The following is an 18,916-nucleotide window of genomic DNA, read 5'->3' as shown; positions in this document are numbered from 1 at the left end:
TCTTTTTTTTTTTAATAATTATGAGACATAATAGCATTAACAAATAAATTTCCCTTTGGTTGTGAAACTTCTTTTCCTGGGGATGCTAAGCAATACTTATTCCCTTTTAAGGTTCTAGTGTCAAGCCAATGTTTGATTAAAGTTTTACTGGGGAACCAATGAATTTATTGAGCTTACTTACCAAGATAACTGAGGGGTTACTGAGGTATATGTATGACCTGAGGGTATGCACACTGGATAGCCTTTACCCAGCATGGGCCATGCCTACTTTTCCTAGCCTTCCCCAGATTGTATACTTCAGCCCTCCCCAAATCCAGGAAGCCGTCTTTTGGATCTTCTTAAGCCTTGCAAAGCATTGCTTTTATTCTTTTAAATGTGTATTTAAATCTTTTTTTGTTAATGTCTGCTGAAAGTAGAATAGCATAACAAAATATCATTTGATCTAGAAATTTTGCTTTGTGGAAGTTTCACATTTAATGAAATTTACACTTATGGGTTTATATGTCTCTTCATTTTTAAATTTTTTAAAATATTTTTTAATTTAATAACCACATGATTAGAAGAAGCATTTCGTTATAGCATTAACATATTCAATAACAATTTCCAGAGCAAAGATGCATCTCTTTCAATATTGGCCGTAAATTTTTAGGTACACAGTTGAGTTAATACAGTTGTACAATATTGAACTCAGTATAAACCCTCTAAGACATAGAATTGAATGAGGTTTTAACCTTTAAAAAAGATCTCCATTTCACTTTAAAATATACTGTTTCATACAGAGAAACTCATTTATTTTATTCATTTATTTATTTTTTATTTTATGTGTATGCGTGTATTGTCTGCATGTAGGTAAGTGCACCCATGTCGTGCAATGCCTGCGGAGGTCAGAAGAGGCTGATGGATCCCCTGGGACTGGAGTTAGGGACAGTTGTTAACTGCCATGTGGGTTCTGGTATTTTAACCCGGGTCTTCTGTAAGAACAACCAGTGTTCTTAACTGCTGAGCCATCTCTCCAGCCCCAGCAAAACTTATTTTTAATGCTACTAACACTTAGATGTTTGCACATGTGTCTCTAATCTCTATGTATCTGATTATTACTAGTCACAGTCGGTTACTTTCTGATGTCTCTCTTTTTAAATTTTACTGTTAAAAGCTTACAAGTCAATTAGCTTTTATGTTCTACAAAGCTGTATAATGTCTGCTTTTTTTTCATGCAGAAAACTTCATTTTTAATGCAATTGACATTAAGATGTTTGCACATGCGTTCCTGATTTCTATATATCAGATTATTACTAGTCACAGTCAGTTACTTTCTGAGCTCCTTGGCATCAGGTAGATTTCAATGATAATGTTTTTCACATCTACTAATTATTAAGGAGCAAATTTTTCTGCTTCTTTTGCATGTTACATTTCCTTTTCTAGAACACTGGAGTTCCTGATGAGACACTTGTCTCTTCTAGCGGACTATTGTTCCATCACAAATATGCATGCAAAAAACCTCGCCATCGTCTGGGCACCAAACCTGCTCAGGTAATTTGCATTTGATGTATGACTTTTAGAGAATGAATCTTCTTTTAAAAAGAAGTGTTACATTGGTGCTTCTTAAGGAAAAAATTTGAAAGTAAAGCAAGCAGTTCTTTTATTAACATCTTCGTAAAGCAGTCAGATGGTGTAGAGGATGCATTGTAGATGTCACTTAGGCCTGGGCAATTCATAGACTATGTCTATATGTGACCAGTTGTGGTACTTGGTAGTGGTCTCTGACTGGTGTAAAATGAGCTTCTTTGATGAGTGGCAACTGGGATATTTGTCTGTAAATATAAGGATACATATTTTTCACATAGTAAGAAATTACATTAGTCTAGCGATGTGACAGTCTTGGTATTTTCTCTAAGATCTATGGCCACTGCAGCTATGTGTATTAGGTTATGTTTACATTACCACACTTGAGTTTCCTCCCTTTGAGTGAGTGTTTAGTCAAATTAGGTAGCTGTTGTTTGTCTCCAAGATAAGAGTGCCACCAATGATGTATGCTGTGCTGGCCATTTGGTGGGGGGAGAGGGGATGGCTACTGGGAGGGTGCCAGTGGGGACGAGGGTATGAAGATGATTAAGATTGAGCTGTTCTGTATGAAATACACAAAAAAATCAATTAAAAGAAAGCAGTCAAGTCGCTAAGGGATTGTAAAAGAATAATTTCTTCCATGGTTTCTTTCTTAACTCACATGCTGAAAAAGTGTCCATTCAGAGAGGTCTCTGCAGCTCTGATGGGACTGTTATTGACTCCCCTCCTCCAGATCAAAACAGATAGAGTCAGCCTGCTTCAGTGGCACAGCGGCTTTCATGGAAGTGAGAATTCAGTCTGTGGTTGTCGAGTTCATCCTCAATCATGTTGATGTGCTTTTCAGTGGCAAAATCAGTGCGGTCATGCAGGAAGGGGCAGGTATGTCTCAGGTGGCTTTGGTTTACTACCAGGAACATGAGACTAAACCTCCAAAGAACTTGAAAACTTTGCATTTATATTTCATCTAATAAAGTATGACAGTGGTAGAAGATAGCTAATTTATGTCTGTGTTCCAAAACATGCAAATTGGCAGATACTTGATGTGTATATAGTGAATACTATATATCAGACCTGTTGTGATCTAAGTTCATGACACATTAAAACATCTTGTCCCCATCATGGTGTATATATAAAGGTATAAAATGGAACAGAAAAAGAAAATTTACTTCCAAAAGTAAAAATGTCTGAGTGATCATCTTTCCCTGATAATCTTTTAGAGTGGAAAATAGTTACATTATTAAAGAATTTTCACTATGATCTGGAATGTCACCTTCTGTTCCTCACTAAATATAAAGCGCTATGATGTTTGTCATTCAAAAACCACGAAGAAAATTTGAAACACCATCAATAGTTAGATAAGTGGTAAGGTAGATAGGCAAACTGGATGAAGCACACACACAGAACTGACTTCATTTCTTCTCTTTGTGAAGCTTCTCTGTCAAGGCCCAAGTCCCTGCTGGTATCTTCTCCATCTACCAAGCTGCTGACCTTGGAGGAAGCCCAGGCACGAACACAAGCTCAGGTCAATTCTCCCATTGTTACTGAAAATAAGTACATTGAAGTAGGGGAAGGACCTGCTGCTCTTCAGGGGAAATTTCATACCATAATTGAGTTCCCACTTGAAAGGTAAAATACACTAACTCCATCTTAAAATACAATTTATAGCTATAGATTATGGTTTTCCTTTGCTTTAAGTTTTATATTTTATTATGTGAAATTCTCAGACAGTACTAGAAAAACCTATTTATTTGAAGTGATACTAAATATTTTATAAGCACTGATAAAAGTTAATTTAGCAAAGCATTTTATTATTATGTAATTTTTAATAATTAAAATATTTTCTTTTTATTTTATGTGTATGAGTGTATTGCCTTCAGGTATGTGAGTGTACCTGTGTTGTGCAATGCCATGGAGGTCAGAAGAGGGTTTTGGATTCCCCTGGAGCTGGAGTTCAGGATGGTTCATAGCCGCCATGTGGGTGCTGGGAATCAAACCCAGGTCCTCTGTAAGAGCAGTCAGTGCTCTTAACCGCTGAGCCATCTCTCCAGCCCCAATATCATGTAATTTTTAAAAACAAACGTTAATTGTATGAGGAAAGTGGTATATATTCACTGTGTGGGGTTGACTTTCCTCTCAGAAATGTTAGTTAGGAATTTATACAGAAATATGCTATGTTGGAATTTAGACAGTAACAAATGGACAGTGATTTCTTTGACACTGGTTCCTTACTGAGCTTTGATCAGTAGTTTTCAAAGTGTGGTCTTCTGGCCAGCAGCATCCACATCCCTGGTAAATGTGAGAAATGCAGATTCTCCAGCTCTAGCCCAAGTCTGCCTGCCACCTGGAGATGGAGCTCAGCAGATAGTCCTTCATCAAGCCTTCTGTGCAGTTCTGATTGGTGCAGAAATTGGCATGCAGCCCAGAATAACTACAGCCCAACATAAAATTGCAAACTTACTTAAACTATTATGAAACTTTTTGTTTGTTTGTTTGTTTTGTCTTTTTAAAGCAGGGTCTCCCTGTAGCCCCATAGCCCCAGCTGTTCTGGACCTCACTATGTAGACCAGGCTGGCCTTGAACTCACAGAGATCCGCCTGCCTCTGCCTCCCAAGTGCTGGGACTACTGGCGTGCGTCACCATGCCCGGCTTATGAGACTTTTTTTCATTGTTTTTTTTTGTTTTTGTTGTTGTTGGTGGTGGTGTTGTCTTTGTTTTTTGGGGTTTTTGTAGCTTGATTTCGGGGTTCTTGAGCATGAACTTCGTAGATGACAAGGTCATGTTGCACTGTCAAGGGCTACAGTGTGCCGTCAGTGTCCCTCCTGGCTGTGAAATGCTCTGTTTCTCTAAAGAAACAATAATAGCATGGCTTGTGAATCTTCTTCACTAGTTTCTAGTAAGAGGACTAATATGTGAGCAAGTTATTTTCAGTGTCTCAGCTACACCTTTGGCTTTTTCTCCTGAATGTAAAGATCTTGCTTCTTGAGTTTGGATATTACTAATAAAACTTTAGAATTTGGTTTTCCATTTTCATATATTCCTCTAATCTTTCTTTTCCATGACTAAAAAGGCAGAAAATTGAAGCATGTTCGTATTTTGTCATTTCTGAGTATCCTGATTTCATATTTTAGCCCCCAATTTACTAAAAAATGTCTTCACTAAGTAGTGATTCAAAAAGCAGCTATTAGGATGTTGATAGACATGGAGTTCATGAAACTCTGATTTCATCCACACTGGTTTCATTGCATTAAGGAAGTTACTTGAAACTCTTAGTGTCTTCATTTGATCAGCTTCCTCATGTGGCTCTATATGGTTTAAAGGACATTCTGACCCAACCTAGATAGCTAGAACATCGCCTGGCATATTGTCAATGCCCATCTTTGTTCTTGAACTTCTCCTTTTTGTTCTCATCTTCTCTACTCACACCTCAAATTTTCTGTACTCTTTTTTTCTTTTTGGAGGCTTAATAGTGTCTTATTCTCACTTATTTTTTCAGATTGTGAGTTAGATTTGAATAGGAGGAAATATGCACAAGTGAACTTTGTGAAGCCGTTACTCATGCTGGTATCCACACATTTAGCTTCATTTATGCAGCAGCTGCACTGTGGAGTGTGCTGCCTGAAGAGAAAGGCATGTTGGTGGCTCCTGTTGTTCTTCTCCAGCCTGTTGCATTCTTCCTACCATTTGTTCATTTTGTTTTCTGTAAGGAAAGATAGAGCTTTGGTTGGCTGATTAACTGTTTTCTCTAATAGAAAGAGGCCTCAGACTAAGATGAAAAAATCTCCTGTGGGCAGCTGGCGTTCCTTTTTCAACTTGGGGAAGTCATCTTCTGTCTCTAAAAGGAAGCTGCAGCGGAATGAGAGCGAGCCCTCGGAGATGAAGGCCATGGCTCTGAAAGGTGAGCACCCTGCTACACTGTCATGCTGCGGCAGTCTACATGGTGGGGCCCTGCTGTCCTCATGACCCCCTTCTCTGAGCATACTTCCACCATGCCATTATAAGCCTCACTGTGAAGTGTCACAATTGTGTGGCACAGATGGATTGTCCTTATGACTGATTGTTACCAACTCAGAAGGTAGCATAAATTGCATGCAGAAGGACCCAATTTCTTAAGGATATTGTATAGTTTTTATATGCAAGCACAGTACATATAATGTGTGTGAATTTTTTTAACATATGTATGTTAAAATTTTATGTTTTGTAACATTGCTAGTATATTGTAACATAATTTGTATATTGTTGGTAATAAGCACTGCTGTTATTTACATATTTTAATCTTTAATTTTATGGATTTGAAGATGACAGACCCATGTTTCAGCATGCTTTTCAAGCTTATAATTATTATAACCAACAACACTCTATTTTTACTAGGTGACTCATTGATGAGAGTATTATGTTTCATCAGATAGACCTATTACTGTTGAATAAATTACTCCTAAAAATAGTTTAAAACTCATACTCTGGTAATAGTAGTTCCTTAATCTAGTATTTTTCTCCTTGAGTAGTATTAGAAATAATGTTCAGTTCATTTACTTCATTCAGTTTGCAATCATGTATTACCCATGTATTAGATATTTTGATAGCAGGATGTGCAGATAGAAAATTAAGCCAATGCCCTTGACTTCAGAGTCTAATTGAGAAACCATCTGTGTGAGAAAGTAGCTTTCAGTACACAGGCATAACTGTTGAAGTAGAATTTTATGTTAGGTATTTATGGCTTATGCTGTCGGTTCCTTTGCAGGGGAGGTGGAGCTGGTGGTCAGGAAAGACAACTTTTGACTTGGGTGACAAAGGCACTTAAGTGTAGTATACCTGATCTGCAAGGGACTAAGAATTCTGTTTCAGGAGATGAGCACTGGGTGGGAAGAGAGATTGGAGAAAAGCAGTGCTTAAAGGACTATAAAGGGAATTGTCATCAAGAGCGGAGAGTGAGAAGAGATCATTAGGAAGGTAGGCAAAGAACATAAGAGGTGGAGCTTAAATATCTGCAATATGGAGTGTTGCCAGGGGGTCAGAAAGAGTGTTGTATTAGCAGATAAGATTTGATGTATACAGTTAAAGTGAGTGAGTTTCCTAAGGGCTACCTTAATGAATTACCACCAATTGAATGACTTGATGCACAAAAGTACATTCTCAGTTCTGGAAGCTTAGAATCTGTCAGGTATCTGTAGGGCTATGTTCACTCTAAAGTACTCGAGGGAAGATTCCTTCCTAGTCTATTGCATCTCCTTATGGCTCCTGACATCTCCTACTTTGAGGCAACATCATTTCAGCCCCTGCCTCCATCTTTACATGGCCTTCTTCTCTGTGTATTTCTGTGTCCTTTCTTACAACAACATTATCATTGATGGTAGGTGCCACTTTAAGTCCATAAGATGTTATCCAAGGGGCTAGAGAGATAGCTTACTGGTTAAGAGGTTTTCCGCTCTTCTGGAGGACCTCAGTTGAGTTCCCATCACCCATATCAGGCCTCTTGTAGCCTCTGAGGGCATGCACACATAGGTGGCATATTCTCTCTCTCTCTCTCTCTCTCTCTCTCTCTCTCTCTCTCTCTCTCTCTCTCTCATATATTCACACACACAAAAGTAATTTTTTAAAAAAGATACCTTCCAAGGTTATGTTTATCTTTAGAAACACACAAGGAAGAAGTCTTTTAGTTCATCTCTATGCTCAAGTTTATAAGGCTTTGGAAAAGAGATTTTTCATTTCAAAAACAGAAAAATACAACACTTTACATAATAGAGTGTTGAACTGAATTTGTCTGTCAAAATCCATAGCTAATAATACTTGGAACATCAAACCCTTAAACTCCATGGTACTTAACAACCATAAAGTTTTTCTGTTTGGCTTTGATTATTCAGGTGGCAGGGCAGAAGGAACCCTCCGCTCAGCTAAAAGTGAGGAGTCTCTTACTTCTCTCCATGCAGTTGATGGTAAGACTAAATGCATTGGTTGTTTTATTCTGTAATATATTGCATTAAAGAATGTGAACATAGCAATTTTATAAGTGTGTACTTAGTAAGTAGACTGAACTATCACCTCCAACAACTCTACTGCTTATTTAGTATAAAACTAAAATTCACTGGTATTTCAGCGTGGTGCAGTATTTGGGTATGATTGCTATTTATTTGTTAAAAATGAAATATTTTAGCCGGGCGTGGTGGTGCACGCCTTTAATCCCAGCACTTGGGAGGCAGAGGCAGGTGGATCTCTGTGAGTTCAAGGCCAGCCTGATCTACATATAGTAAGTTCCAGGACAGCTGGGGCTACAGGGAGACCCTGTCTCAAAAAGACAAAAAAAATTTTTTTTTAAAGCAAACATTCATATTTTTTAATGCTTAAAAGCTCATGTTATTACTATCCCCTTTACATTTGGTAACAGGGGCACAATTATTACAAACTCCAAAATCAAGCAGTTTTGATAGTCATAGGTCAGCTTATGGGTTGTCTTCATTACCCAAGCGAGGACTCTTAGCACCAGATGGCACCTTAAAATTGATCTGTTTAAAATGGGGACCAAAATTTCATGGCAAATACCAGAAAAAGGCTTTGTTCCAGCATAACATGGGAAACAGAACAAAAATATAAAAATAAGTGTGGTATGTTCGATTTAGTAAAAGGTGAAGTTGTACTACTCTTTAGGGGTTTGCTTGAGAAATTGAAAGCATATTATTAAAGAAAAAATAAAATTATTTTAAGTGAGTGAAAGGAAAGCTTTACTAAATGTATGTAAATGTTTTTTGATTAGGAAAAAATGTTCTTTATTTAAAAAGAAATTTGGGGGATGAGAGAGATGACTCAGCAGTTAAGAGCACTGACTGTTCTTGCAGAGGACCCGGATTTGATTTCCAGCACCCACATGGTAGCTAACAACTATCTGTAACTCAAGTTCCAGGAGATCTGATGCCTTCTTCTGACCTCCGCCGGCATTTTACAACATGGGTGCATCCACCTACATGCAGGCACTCTTGGAGAGGCCCAGGTTCAATTCCTAGCACCCATGTGACAGCTAACAGCTGTCCATAACTCTAGTTCCAGGCGATCTGACACCCTTTTCTGACCTCCATGGGCATTGCACAACATGGGTGCACTTGCATGCATGCAGGCAGTATACTTATAGACATAAAATAAGAATAATAAAATATTAAAGTTAAGCACATCTTTAAAAATGAAAAGAAAAAAATTGGAAATTACAAGGATATTTTCCTATAATAAGCAACCTTTTCTTGTTGTTTTACACCTAAAATGCTATTTTAAGTGTTTAATTTGACCTCACAAGTCATGTATATAAGGCCAGTGATAAAATGAGACACAGAGAATGAAAAACTAACCCAAAGTCACACCAAGAATCAGTGTTGGATGAGTAGTAGAATCCAGGAGTCCTTAGTCCATTTTCTTACCCAGGCCTGAAGCGATGCCTTCTCCCTCTGCTTATGGCACATGTGCTTGTTATTTAGCATTTGGTTTGGGAGTTCTGTTACTGCAAGTGTGACTGATGTTTATACATTTAGAGACAGTTTATGGAAAGAAAATAGAGAGTTTCATTTTTACTCTATGTAATGTTACGGCTTTGCTGAGTAGGTGACTAAGGATGGTGTTCTGTGTCATGTGATATTTATGCTTTGGCATTGTTCATTCTTGCTAGGTGATTCCAAGCTGTTCCGGCCTAGAAGACCCCGATCCAGCAGTGATGCACTGTCTGCCTCTTTCAATGGAGAAATGCTGGGGAACCGCTGCAATTCCTATGATAACCTGCCCCATGACAATGAGAGCGAAGAGGATGTGGGGCTGCTCCACATTCCAGCTCTTGTGTCTCCTCATTCTGCTGAGGATGTTGACTTGAGCCCACCAGACATTGGAGTGGCCAGCTTGGACTTTGATCCAATGTCATTTCAATGTAGCCCTCCTAAGGCTGAATCCGAGTGTCTAGAGAGTGGTTCTTCCTTTCTAGATTCATTAGAATATTCCAAGGATAAACCAGGCACCAATAGGAAAGATGTAGAAGCAGTTGGTAGCCAGTCCCAGACTCCAGGGAGCACTGCAAGCTCTGAACCTGTGTCTCCAGTCCAGGAGAAACTGAGTCCATTCTTTACCCTGGACTTGAGCCCAACAGAAGACAAGTCATCTAAGCCATCTTCATTTACGGAAAAGGTCGTTTATGCTTTCTCTCCAAAGATAGGACGGAAGCTAAGCAAATCGCCTTCCATGAACATATCTGAGCCAATTTCAGTGACTCTTCCACCTCGGGTGTCAGAAGTCCTTGGTACCATCTCTAATACCATAGCTCAAAATGCATCGCCTCCATCTTGGGACAAGAGTGTGGAAGAAAGAGATGTCACAAATAGATCCCCCACCCAGATAGTAAAGATGAAAACAAGTGAGAGAGAGGCACAAGAAGGATGTGAACCTGAAGTCCAGCCCCTGGAACAGGTGGCTGCTGAAGAAGTAGAGTTGCCAGGGAAAGAGGAGCAGCCTGTCTCGAGCAGTCAGAGTAAGGCTGTAGCTTCTGGACAGACTCAGACAGGTACCATTTGTTTTCCTCCATTCTTTCTTTAAGTTAAGAGGGATCTTCCATCCTGTGTGCCATCTGTGCCTTTTAAGAGAGAAATTTGCTCCACAGCTAGTCTGTAATCAAAGAAAATGCTTTTCTGAGTGGTGCTGAGGGTTCAAAGCCCTACACTAAAATAAGTCAAACAAAACTCCTCAAAGGGCCCATGTTCCTGCTTCAGACCTTCACAAAAGCCCCCTTACCTCTTTGGACAGTCAGAATTCATGCATAATTTTTGCATAACTGCTTAGCTCTTGATTCTATTTTCTCTTCTAATACATATCATTATCATAGCCTTGCAAGTTAACAAGCCAGCCTACACTGTCAGATGTAAAAACTGTTCCTATCACAATCTGTAAGCACTTGAAGCTTGTACTCTAAGTGGCCTTTTCTAAGTCAGGTGAGGGACCTGCTTCCCCCTCTACCCCAATTTGTAGCAATTCAAGAGGAGTTTTCAACTTAAAACACTATTTTAGTTTTCCTTCTGAACCAGATATGTTTCCAACAACATTTGCATGTGGGATAGAAGATCATGGATTGCCGTTTTGAAATACGGAAGGCACACATGGGGAGTGTTTGGCTTTCCATATAGGATAACATAAGCTACCTTTTCATTCTAATTTTTTTTCCCAATTTCCCACTAGGAGCAGTTACCCATGACCCCCCTCAGGATCCCGTTCCTGTCAGTTCAGTCTCTCTTATCCCACCACCACCGCCTCCGAAAAATGTCGCCCGAATGTTGGCATTAGCATTAGCTGAGTCTGCACAGCAAGCCTCAACTCAGACACTGAAGAGACCAGGGACTTCCCAGACTGGGTATACTAGTTACGGAGACTTGGCAGTGGCTACAGTTGAAGAGACATCACCTAGTTCCCACTCTAGTGTTACTCTAGATAACACTTACTTCCAGACTGATCGACCAGCAGAGCAGTTCCACCTCCAGAGCAATGGACCAGGAAATTGCAGCCAGCCTCTCCCAGAGACAGCAGTTACTGGGGATCCCACCCATTCCAACACAACTGAATCTGGAGAACAGCTCCACCAGGTAGACTTGCCAGGGAATAAGCCACATCGAAACCATTTCTCTGGGGACCCAGACAAGGCTAGAATCACTTCAGCTCCCTTAACAGACTCAGAGAAGTTTGATAATCATGGAAGTTTCCTTGAAGACCAGGCTGGGAAGACCAACATGCCCACTGTCTCCTTTGTGGAGCAGGACAAGTCTTCACCTCATCTCTGCAGTGTAGATCAGACTTCCTCTTACTTCTGTGCAAATGTGGATAAATCCCATCACTCCTTAGAACTTGCAGACAAATCTCCCATGCCTTCTAATTTGCCTCGGGACAAAGTTTCCCCTTTTCCTGAGTCCCCTGAAGAGAATGCCAGCACACCCACCATGGCTTATATGACAGCAACTCCAGCAACAGCTGAAATGAACATCAGAGATGCCAGCCGGACCATGGCTGAACAGCCTGCTGCTGCTGATTTTGCGGCTGCCACCCTTCAACGCACCCACAAAACTAATCGTCCTCTTCCCCCACCTCCTTCCCAGAGGCCAGCAGAGCAACCACCAGTCGTGGGACAGGTACAAGCAGCACCAAGTGTAGGATTAAATAATTGCCACAAGGTAAGAAAGGAAGGAAGTCAGTGAGGTGAAATATATTATTCCAAAGGTATGTCATTTTTCAGCAGGTGTGTTGTCTTTGAGTCAGGTACATAATTTAAGTCAAGTGGCAGGTTACCATTCGAGGTTGGACTGTGCTCTTGCCTTGCTACTGGATTTACACAGAGGACAAAGCACTCCCTTGATGACTATAGCTCAACCATCCCTGCTGTCTTTTCTTCCTAAAGCATCTAATTTTTTCACAGAGATCCTGTTAGAGTTAGACAAGTAGGCTGCAGATGTCAGGGATGCAGGTGCTTGTTGCCTTTTCCAGCTCCACTGCTGGCTCCCTCTGGCTTTGAGAAAATCACTTAAGCCCCCCATGCCAGTCATTCATGTCAACACCTTGAAAGTGCTTTATTCTCAAGGTCCTTGTAAGGTTCTTACAGTCTTTTCAGAAGCGTAAGGAATGATACTGTCTTGGTTTTTTGTTACATTTTTCAACATTAACTGGCAGACTATTCCATAGAAGTACCTGTGTTATTGAGGAAGTGTTGAATGCACAATGCCAAGATGTTTTGTTAATTTTGGGGGGGTGTTTTGTTTTAAAGTGAGGCTTGAGAGATGACCCAGAGGGTTGAGAGCACTGGCTCCTCTTGCCCAGGGTTCAGTTCCCAGCACCCACATGGCAGCTCACAACCATGTAACTCCAGTTCCAGGGAATCCGGTTCCCCCTCCCTCTCTGTGGGCATTACACGACATGTGCACTTGCATACATTCAGGCAAAACACCCAGCACACATAAAATAAAAATAATAGATTTTTTAAAAATGTGCCACAGGTTTTTTTGTGGCCACCTTAATACAATAGGAATTAACTTTCTAATTTCTCTTGGAGGATGCTGTTTGTAGCACCTACTTCTCAGGGTTAGTGTATTGGCAGTGTTATTGTGAGACCTGTATTTGGTCTGTGGGCCTGTAAACAGGATGGATAGAAAGTAAGTAGAGATGGAGCCTCTGATTTGAATGCAGCTTAGACAAGTGCTTCATTGCTCTTCCCTGTATTTGTGGGTTTATAGTTGCTCTCTGTGTATGCCTGTGAGTCACTCTGAAAATTCTTCCAGCTGATAAAGTTAACTGTTTTCATTGAATAAAATGTTCTTAGTGTTGAGACTAAACTTAGAACAAAAAGCAGGATGTTTCTTTTTAAGCTGTGTTGTCTAAACCTGTGTTTGGATCTGTGCATTAAGAAAACACTATAGGCAACCTCTCCTCACATTTAAAGCCTAGCGTGAATTGGAAAGCCCTGAACATTTCTTCAGAGATGATTATGTGCTGTGTAGCAGCAGCAGAGGCTTGCTTTTCCTGGCCATTGAGACAGGTCCAGTGTGATTGCATTGTTTGGGAAAGTTCAAGTTGCTACCCAAACAGCCTGGGTTTGCAAGCTATAAATGTATTAGCATTTGACTTCATGGGAGCAGGGGCATAAAAACCCAGACCGTAATTAATATTACTGTCTTTCCACAGGTTCATGGTGTAGTTCCAGCTCCAGAGAGGCAGCCTGAATCTGGAGCCATAGGTGATCCTGCACCCATCTTTGTCAGCGAGGGCAGTGCCACTGCTCAGTGTCCCATGGCCACTTCTGCTGCCCAGCCAGGACTGCCTGAGAAAGTACGGGAAGGCACCAGGGCTCCTTTGCTCCACCTGCGTGCTGAGTCATTTCCTGGCCATTCCTGTGGATTTGCCGCCCCAGTGCCACCAACAAGGACAGTGGAGAGCAAGATGGCTGCTGCCATGCACTCCAACAGTGCAGATGCCACCAGCAGTTCCAGTTATCATTCCTTTGTCACTGCTTCATCAGCCTCAGTGGACGATATGTTGCCTTTGCCACTTCCCATCCCACAGCCTAAGCATGCATCTCAGAAAGTAGCTTATCCTTCCTTTGCTAGGCCTGATGGCATCACTGAGCCTTTTGGTCCAGAAAACTGTTTGCATTTCAGTATGACTCCAAACTGCCAGTTCCGTCCCCAGAGTGTACCTCCACATCACAATAAGTTGGAGCCACACCAGGTGTATGGTGCCCGATCAGAGCCACCAGCCTCCGTGGGTCCTCGTTATAATACCTATGTGGCCCCAGGAAGAAACCTGCCTGGACACCACTCCAAGCCCTGCAGCCGGGTAGAGTATGTCTCTTCTCTGAGCTCCTCGGTTAGGAGTGCTTGTTACCCTGAAGACATTCCACCATACCCCACCATCCGGAGGGTGCAGTCCCTCCATGCCCCGCCACCGTCCATGATCCGCTCTGTTCCCATTTCACGGACAGAAGTTCCCCCGGATGATGAACCAGCCTTCTGCCCAAGACCCCTGTACCAGTATAAGCCATATCAGTCCTCCCAGGCCCGCTCAGATTATCATGTAACTCAGCTTCAGCCTTACTTTGAGAATGGACGGGTCCACTACCGTTATAGCCCCTACTCCAGTTCCTCAAGTTCCTATTACAGTCCCGACGGGGCTTTGTGTGATGTTGATGCCTACGGCACAGTCCAGTTGAGGCCCCTCCACCGCCTCTCCAGTCGTGATTTTGCTTTCTACAATCCTAGGCTGCAAGGGAAGAACCTGTACAATTATGCTGGTTTGCCTCCTCGCCCAAGGGCCAGTATGACTGGATATTTCTCTGGTAATGACCATAATGTAGTCAACATGCCCCCAACTGCTGATGTGAAGCACACCTACACCTCATGGGACCTAGAGGACATGGAAAAGTACCGCATGCAGTCCATCCGGAGAGAGAGTCGTGCGCGCCAGAAGATGAAAGGGCCTGTCATGTCGCAGTATGACAACATGACACCAACTATGCAAGATGACTTGGGAGGGATCTATGTCATCCATCTGCGCAGTAAATCAGATCCTGGGAAAACTGGACTTCTCTCAGTGGCAGAGGGGAAAGAGGGACGGCACCCAGCTAAGGCTGTCAGTCCTGAGGGAGATGACCGCTTCTGCAGGAAGCATCCAGAACCCGAGTTCAACAGAGCCCACCACCATGGAGGGTACAGCAACACACAGGTAGAAAAGCCGTCCCTCCCACAGAAGCAAAGCAGCCTTAGGAACAGAAAGCTTCATGATATGGGTTGTAGTCTCCCTGAGCACAGGGCACATCAGGAAGCAAGCCATAGGCAATTATGTGAATCAAAAAATGGACCATCTTACCCCCAGGGAGCTGGCCAGTTGGATTATGGGCCCAAAGGGATGCCAGACACTTCTGAGCCAGGCAGCTACCATAACTCTGGAGGGAAATATATCACAGCAGGGCAGGAATCTCTCAGACTAAACCACAAGGAAGTAAGGCTCTCCAAAGAGCTGGAACGGCCTCGAACCAGGCAGCCACCTGCCCCTGAGAAACACTCCAGAGACTGCTACAAGGAGGAGGAACATCTCACTCAGTCCATGGTCCCACCTCCCAAACCAGAGAGGAGTCACAGCCTAAAACTCCATCACACCCAGAACCTGGAGAGGGACCCCGGCATGTTATACCAGTACCAGATACATGGCAAGCGCCAGAGCAATATGACTGTTGTGTCCCAGTATGATAACCTGGAGGAATACCACTCCCTGCCCCAGCACCAGCGAGGAGGCTTTGGAGGGGGAGGCATGGGGGCCTATGTGCCCTCTGGCTTTATCCATCCCCAGAGCAGGACATATGCCACAGCATTGGGTCAGGGGGCCTTTCTGCCCACAGAGTTGTCGTTGCCGCATCCTGACACACAGATCCATGCAGAATGAGCCCCGGGAGCAATAGAGTTGAAGCAGCCTCTGCTGGACAGTGGACTGTTCTATTTTTTTCAATAACCAAAAAGATTTAAAAAAATGCTACAAACCCCCTGATCACATTAAAGAACCCCAATAAAAGTAAACAGATTGCCACCTTACCCCCCTCCCCCATTACCACCTCGCCCATCTATAGACTGTGTCGTTTGTCTTTAAAAGAGATCTGAAAGATTGTAAAGCACTGTGTTGAAAGCCTAGTAAAGAAATTTGTCACAGACCCTACTTGCCATATAGGGCTGATTTGTGAGAACCTGAGGACTGCCTTTAACTGATTGAATTTAACTTTGTCCTTTCTTCTTAACATTTGATACCTAGTTCAGAGCAGTTTGCATCTACTTCCTGGTGGGCTTCTGCATTTCCTGTTCTGTTCCAGCTTCCCCATAGGGAGGTACACAGCCTGCCTAGGTGGACACTCCCTTCAGTTCTCTTTCATTATTCCTGTCCAAAATGGAGTTTATTTGTTAAAATAGAGTGGAGAAAAACTCCGTGATCCTTCAGATAAGCCATGTAGACTGCTAGCAACAATATAATTAAAAAGTAAAGCAATTCTGATTTCAAACATTTCATGAAGCATTGTTGTAAAATATCAAACATAGGCAACCCATACTTTACGTTATGCTTTTTCCTCACTGTCTAGTGCGCAAGCTCCTGTCACTGCAGAAGGATGGGGAGATGCTTTTTCAAGTTAACAGTTAAATAAATTTCTTAGGTGGAAGACAGTGAAGTTCTTATTGTCAGTGAACTCTGGTAATAGCAGAAAACACTGTCCATGCTTCTGATGTGCTACTTGTCTGCAGATCCTTCCAGTAATACTCAGTAGTTCCAGTGAAACTTTCACCCTGTTGGTTCTAAATCTGAAACGTTTTCATTAAGAAAAGACCAGCATGGTTTAACTGGATAAATACAGTTTCTTAGGAATATAAATGTACTTGTTATTCTGTTTCTAAAGTAGAGTACAGGTTCTCTGGGAATTCAAATTACCCATTAGGAAAATGCACGTTCTGCGGTGACTGACTATAGTCCCATCTCACCAGCTGGAGTTCTGGGGAGTCACATGGTGTTGGTTACCCCATATTTGTGTGGTCACTGTCACTGTATTTGCCGTCTTCACCAGCATTTCAGAATAGCTCTTTCTAACTCTGTAGACATGTTAAACATGTTGAATACCCAGGACTTTCTTTTGAAAGCTGCATTCCTTACAGAGCAGAAACAGGGCATCACCTCTCTATCCCAACTTCACTGTTTTCTTGCCCACCCTACCACAGATAAGCCAGACTAATAAGGCAGTCCTGTGTTCAAAATGAGATAGATTGACATTTCATTCCATAACTCAGGTTAATACTTGAGTTTTGTACATTCACACATTTTAAATATTCAGTTTATGGAAGACATGGGAGATCTCATTCCATTTATTGGATGGTTGCTGCTCTGGCTTTTTAGGACTTGGAGTAATCTTTTATCTAGAGCAAAGGAGGAAATCTTTTAAGAGACTTAAAACTCATGCTGCTATTGCTGTGAAATTGTATAAAGATTAGATTCATGGAAGTCTTTTAATTTAAAAAATATAATTGCATTTTAAGGGTTTATATTTAGAAAAAGTAAAAAAGTTTTACGAATATATTTCTATTTGGAGATACTTTATAAGGTTTTCTTTGTTCCCCAGATTGACCAGGGGGATACAGTAAGGTCCAGAGTAGACATTTAAGAACATTGATATGTACACAGGTCTGTGGGAGTTTAGGCATCTGCACTAAAGGTGCAGATCCAGCTGATAGGTAGTCAGAATGTCAGGAAACCTGCTATATGCTTCCATCTGTCACACAGATATATTGGGAGACACCAATTTTTAAAAACCTAATCATCTTTTTTGTCAAGTAGGCAACCCGTTGCCTCTTGAAGACCACACCAGCCCTGAAAGTTCTCACTAGCAGCACGATGGGAGGAGAGGCCAATGTGCTGAGATCCGTGGCTTTGGTAACTGCAGGCCTGGCCTAGAAAGAAGCACTTGGAAGGTCCAAGCCGATTTTGAATTTGTGGATTTGTTTGTCACATTGTTTACTCCTGAAACTAAAGTCTCTTTATTATAAATCCTAAGGTAATTCCTTGGAACTGTTTCTTTATTAATAACATCCTATGGGTTTGGAAATGTCAGGAAAATATTTTGAATATAGATTAATGATTCAAATTACTGGTATAAGTGTGAAAAGCAAACTTTAAAGTCTAGAGTTATTTAGTGTATGTAGCAACAGCCTTAACTTTGAATTCAACTATTTGAAAATCTTTGCCCACCTGTTTCTCTAATACTGTGGGGTAGAAATTGGATGGCAAATCACTGTGAGCCAGGTTACCTCAGCGTTGTCCACCTCGTGTGTGACTTCACAAACAAAGGAATTGAATGTTACTGTCAAGGGTTGACATGATCAAGAGTATCATGATCAAGGAAGTGGAACTGCCTTATGCATTAAGCCCATCCTTTCATCCCATAGATGCTCTCTTGCCATGTCTCCAGAATTTATCTTTTTGGCAAAATTCTGATTCCACAGTTTGGTTAAATTGAACTAGAAGTTCCTGGATAAGAGGCTAGGAACTTAGCAAAAAGCTCCAGGGGTACCACGTTCTCACTAATAAATTTAATCTGAGCCTTATTTCTTACTGAATTCAAGTTATTTTCAAACATGCATTCATATATTTTAAATGCTTAGTTTGAAAAAGTCCCTGGGACAGTCCCAAGGGTAGGGCCTGCATCTTTCTTATAATGGTAAAGCATTTTTAAGAATGTAGGGTCAGGTTAAAAAATTCCAGGACTAATTCTGTGCAGAGGAGGGACCAGGAAGTTGAGTAGGGATAGAAGAGCGGACTGTCACTTTAGAAACAGTAATGGAGGTGTATGGTGTACATTGGGAATTTGCTCCTTTAGTTGGAGAAGGATCCTGTGAAGTCCATTTCTCTGTTCCAGCCCTTTGGGCAAAGTGTCACCTGAGCAGAGGGTACAAGAAAGTAATTAAGAAAGCTGAAGTATGTCAGAAAGTTACTTCCAAATGGTTAGAGGCATGTGATTGTCAGTACTGTGTGTTATGGCAGTGTCAGGAATGATGTATAGTGTGCAAGATAATGTTGGCGTGCACAGAGGGTCTTATCTGATTAGTACTGTTGATGTTCAAAGAATAAAACGATTGTTTTACAGTTTAGATTCTGAGATAGCAAAACCTGATTTTTCAACCATGACCTGCATGAGAAAGACATCTTAGGAAGTCTTAGATCATACTTTTGAGTTCTTTAATTTATATAGTGTTCTTTATGTTTTAATATTTTTGTGAACTTGTGTAAATTGTTAATGCATATAAGCTTATGTATTTTTGTAAATAGTTTTGTGATTTATTTC

The 18,916-nt window shown here is 41.4% G+C and overlaps 1 protein-coding gene and 1 pseudogene across 3 annotated transcripts in view; both read left to right on the top strand.

The window, feature by feature from the left end:
- The window catches only part of Arhgap32 (Rho GTPase activating protein 32), a 329,882-nt gene extending 314,131 nt beyond the window's left edge, over positions 1-15,751 (top strand). For all 3 annotated transcript variants that reach the window (XM_008841370.3, XM_017800189.2, XM_017800190.2), the window contains 8 exons: positions 1,423-1,530; positions 2,297-2,442; positions 2,994-3,189; positions 5,313-5,458; positions 7,422-7,493; positions 9,206-10,084; positions 10,753-11,735; positions 13,237-15,751. In XM_008841370.3, the coding sequence (XP_008839592.3) occupies positions 1,423-1,530; positions 2,297-2,442; positions 2,994-3,189; positions 5,313-5,458; positions 7,422-7,493; positions 9,206-10,084; positions 10,753-11,735; positions 13,237-15,489 (4,783 nt within the window). In that variant the 3' untranslated portion in view covers positions 15,490-15,751. The remainder of the gene's footprint in view (positions 1-1,422; positions 1,531-2,296; positions 2,443-2,993; positions 3,190-5,312; positions 5,459-7,421; positions 7,494-9,205; positions 10,085-10,752; positions 11,736-13,236) is intronic.
- Positions 15,752-17,469: 1,718 nt separating this feature from the next.
- The window catches only part of LOC103740690, a 5,620-nt pseudogene continuing 4,173 nt past the window's right edge, over positions 17,470-18,916 (top strand).

This window comes from Nannospalax galili, unplaced genomic scaffold (genome assembly GCF_000622305.1).
Source record: "Nannospalax galili isolate Female #2095 unplaced genomic scaffold, S.galili_v1.0 scaffold541, whole genome shotgun sequence".
Classification (NCBI taxonomy): Eukaryota; Metazoa; Chordata; class Mammalia; order Rodentia; family Spalacidae; genus Nannospalax; species Nannospalax galili.
The sequence above is the reverse complement of the archived record's forward strand: the minus strand, read 5'-3'. Positions and strand labels throughout refer to the sequence as shown.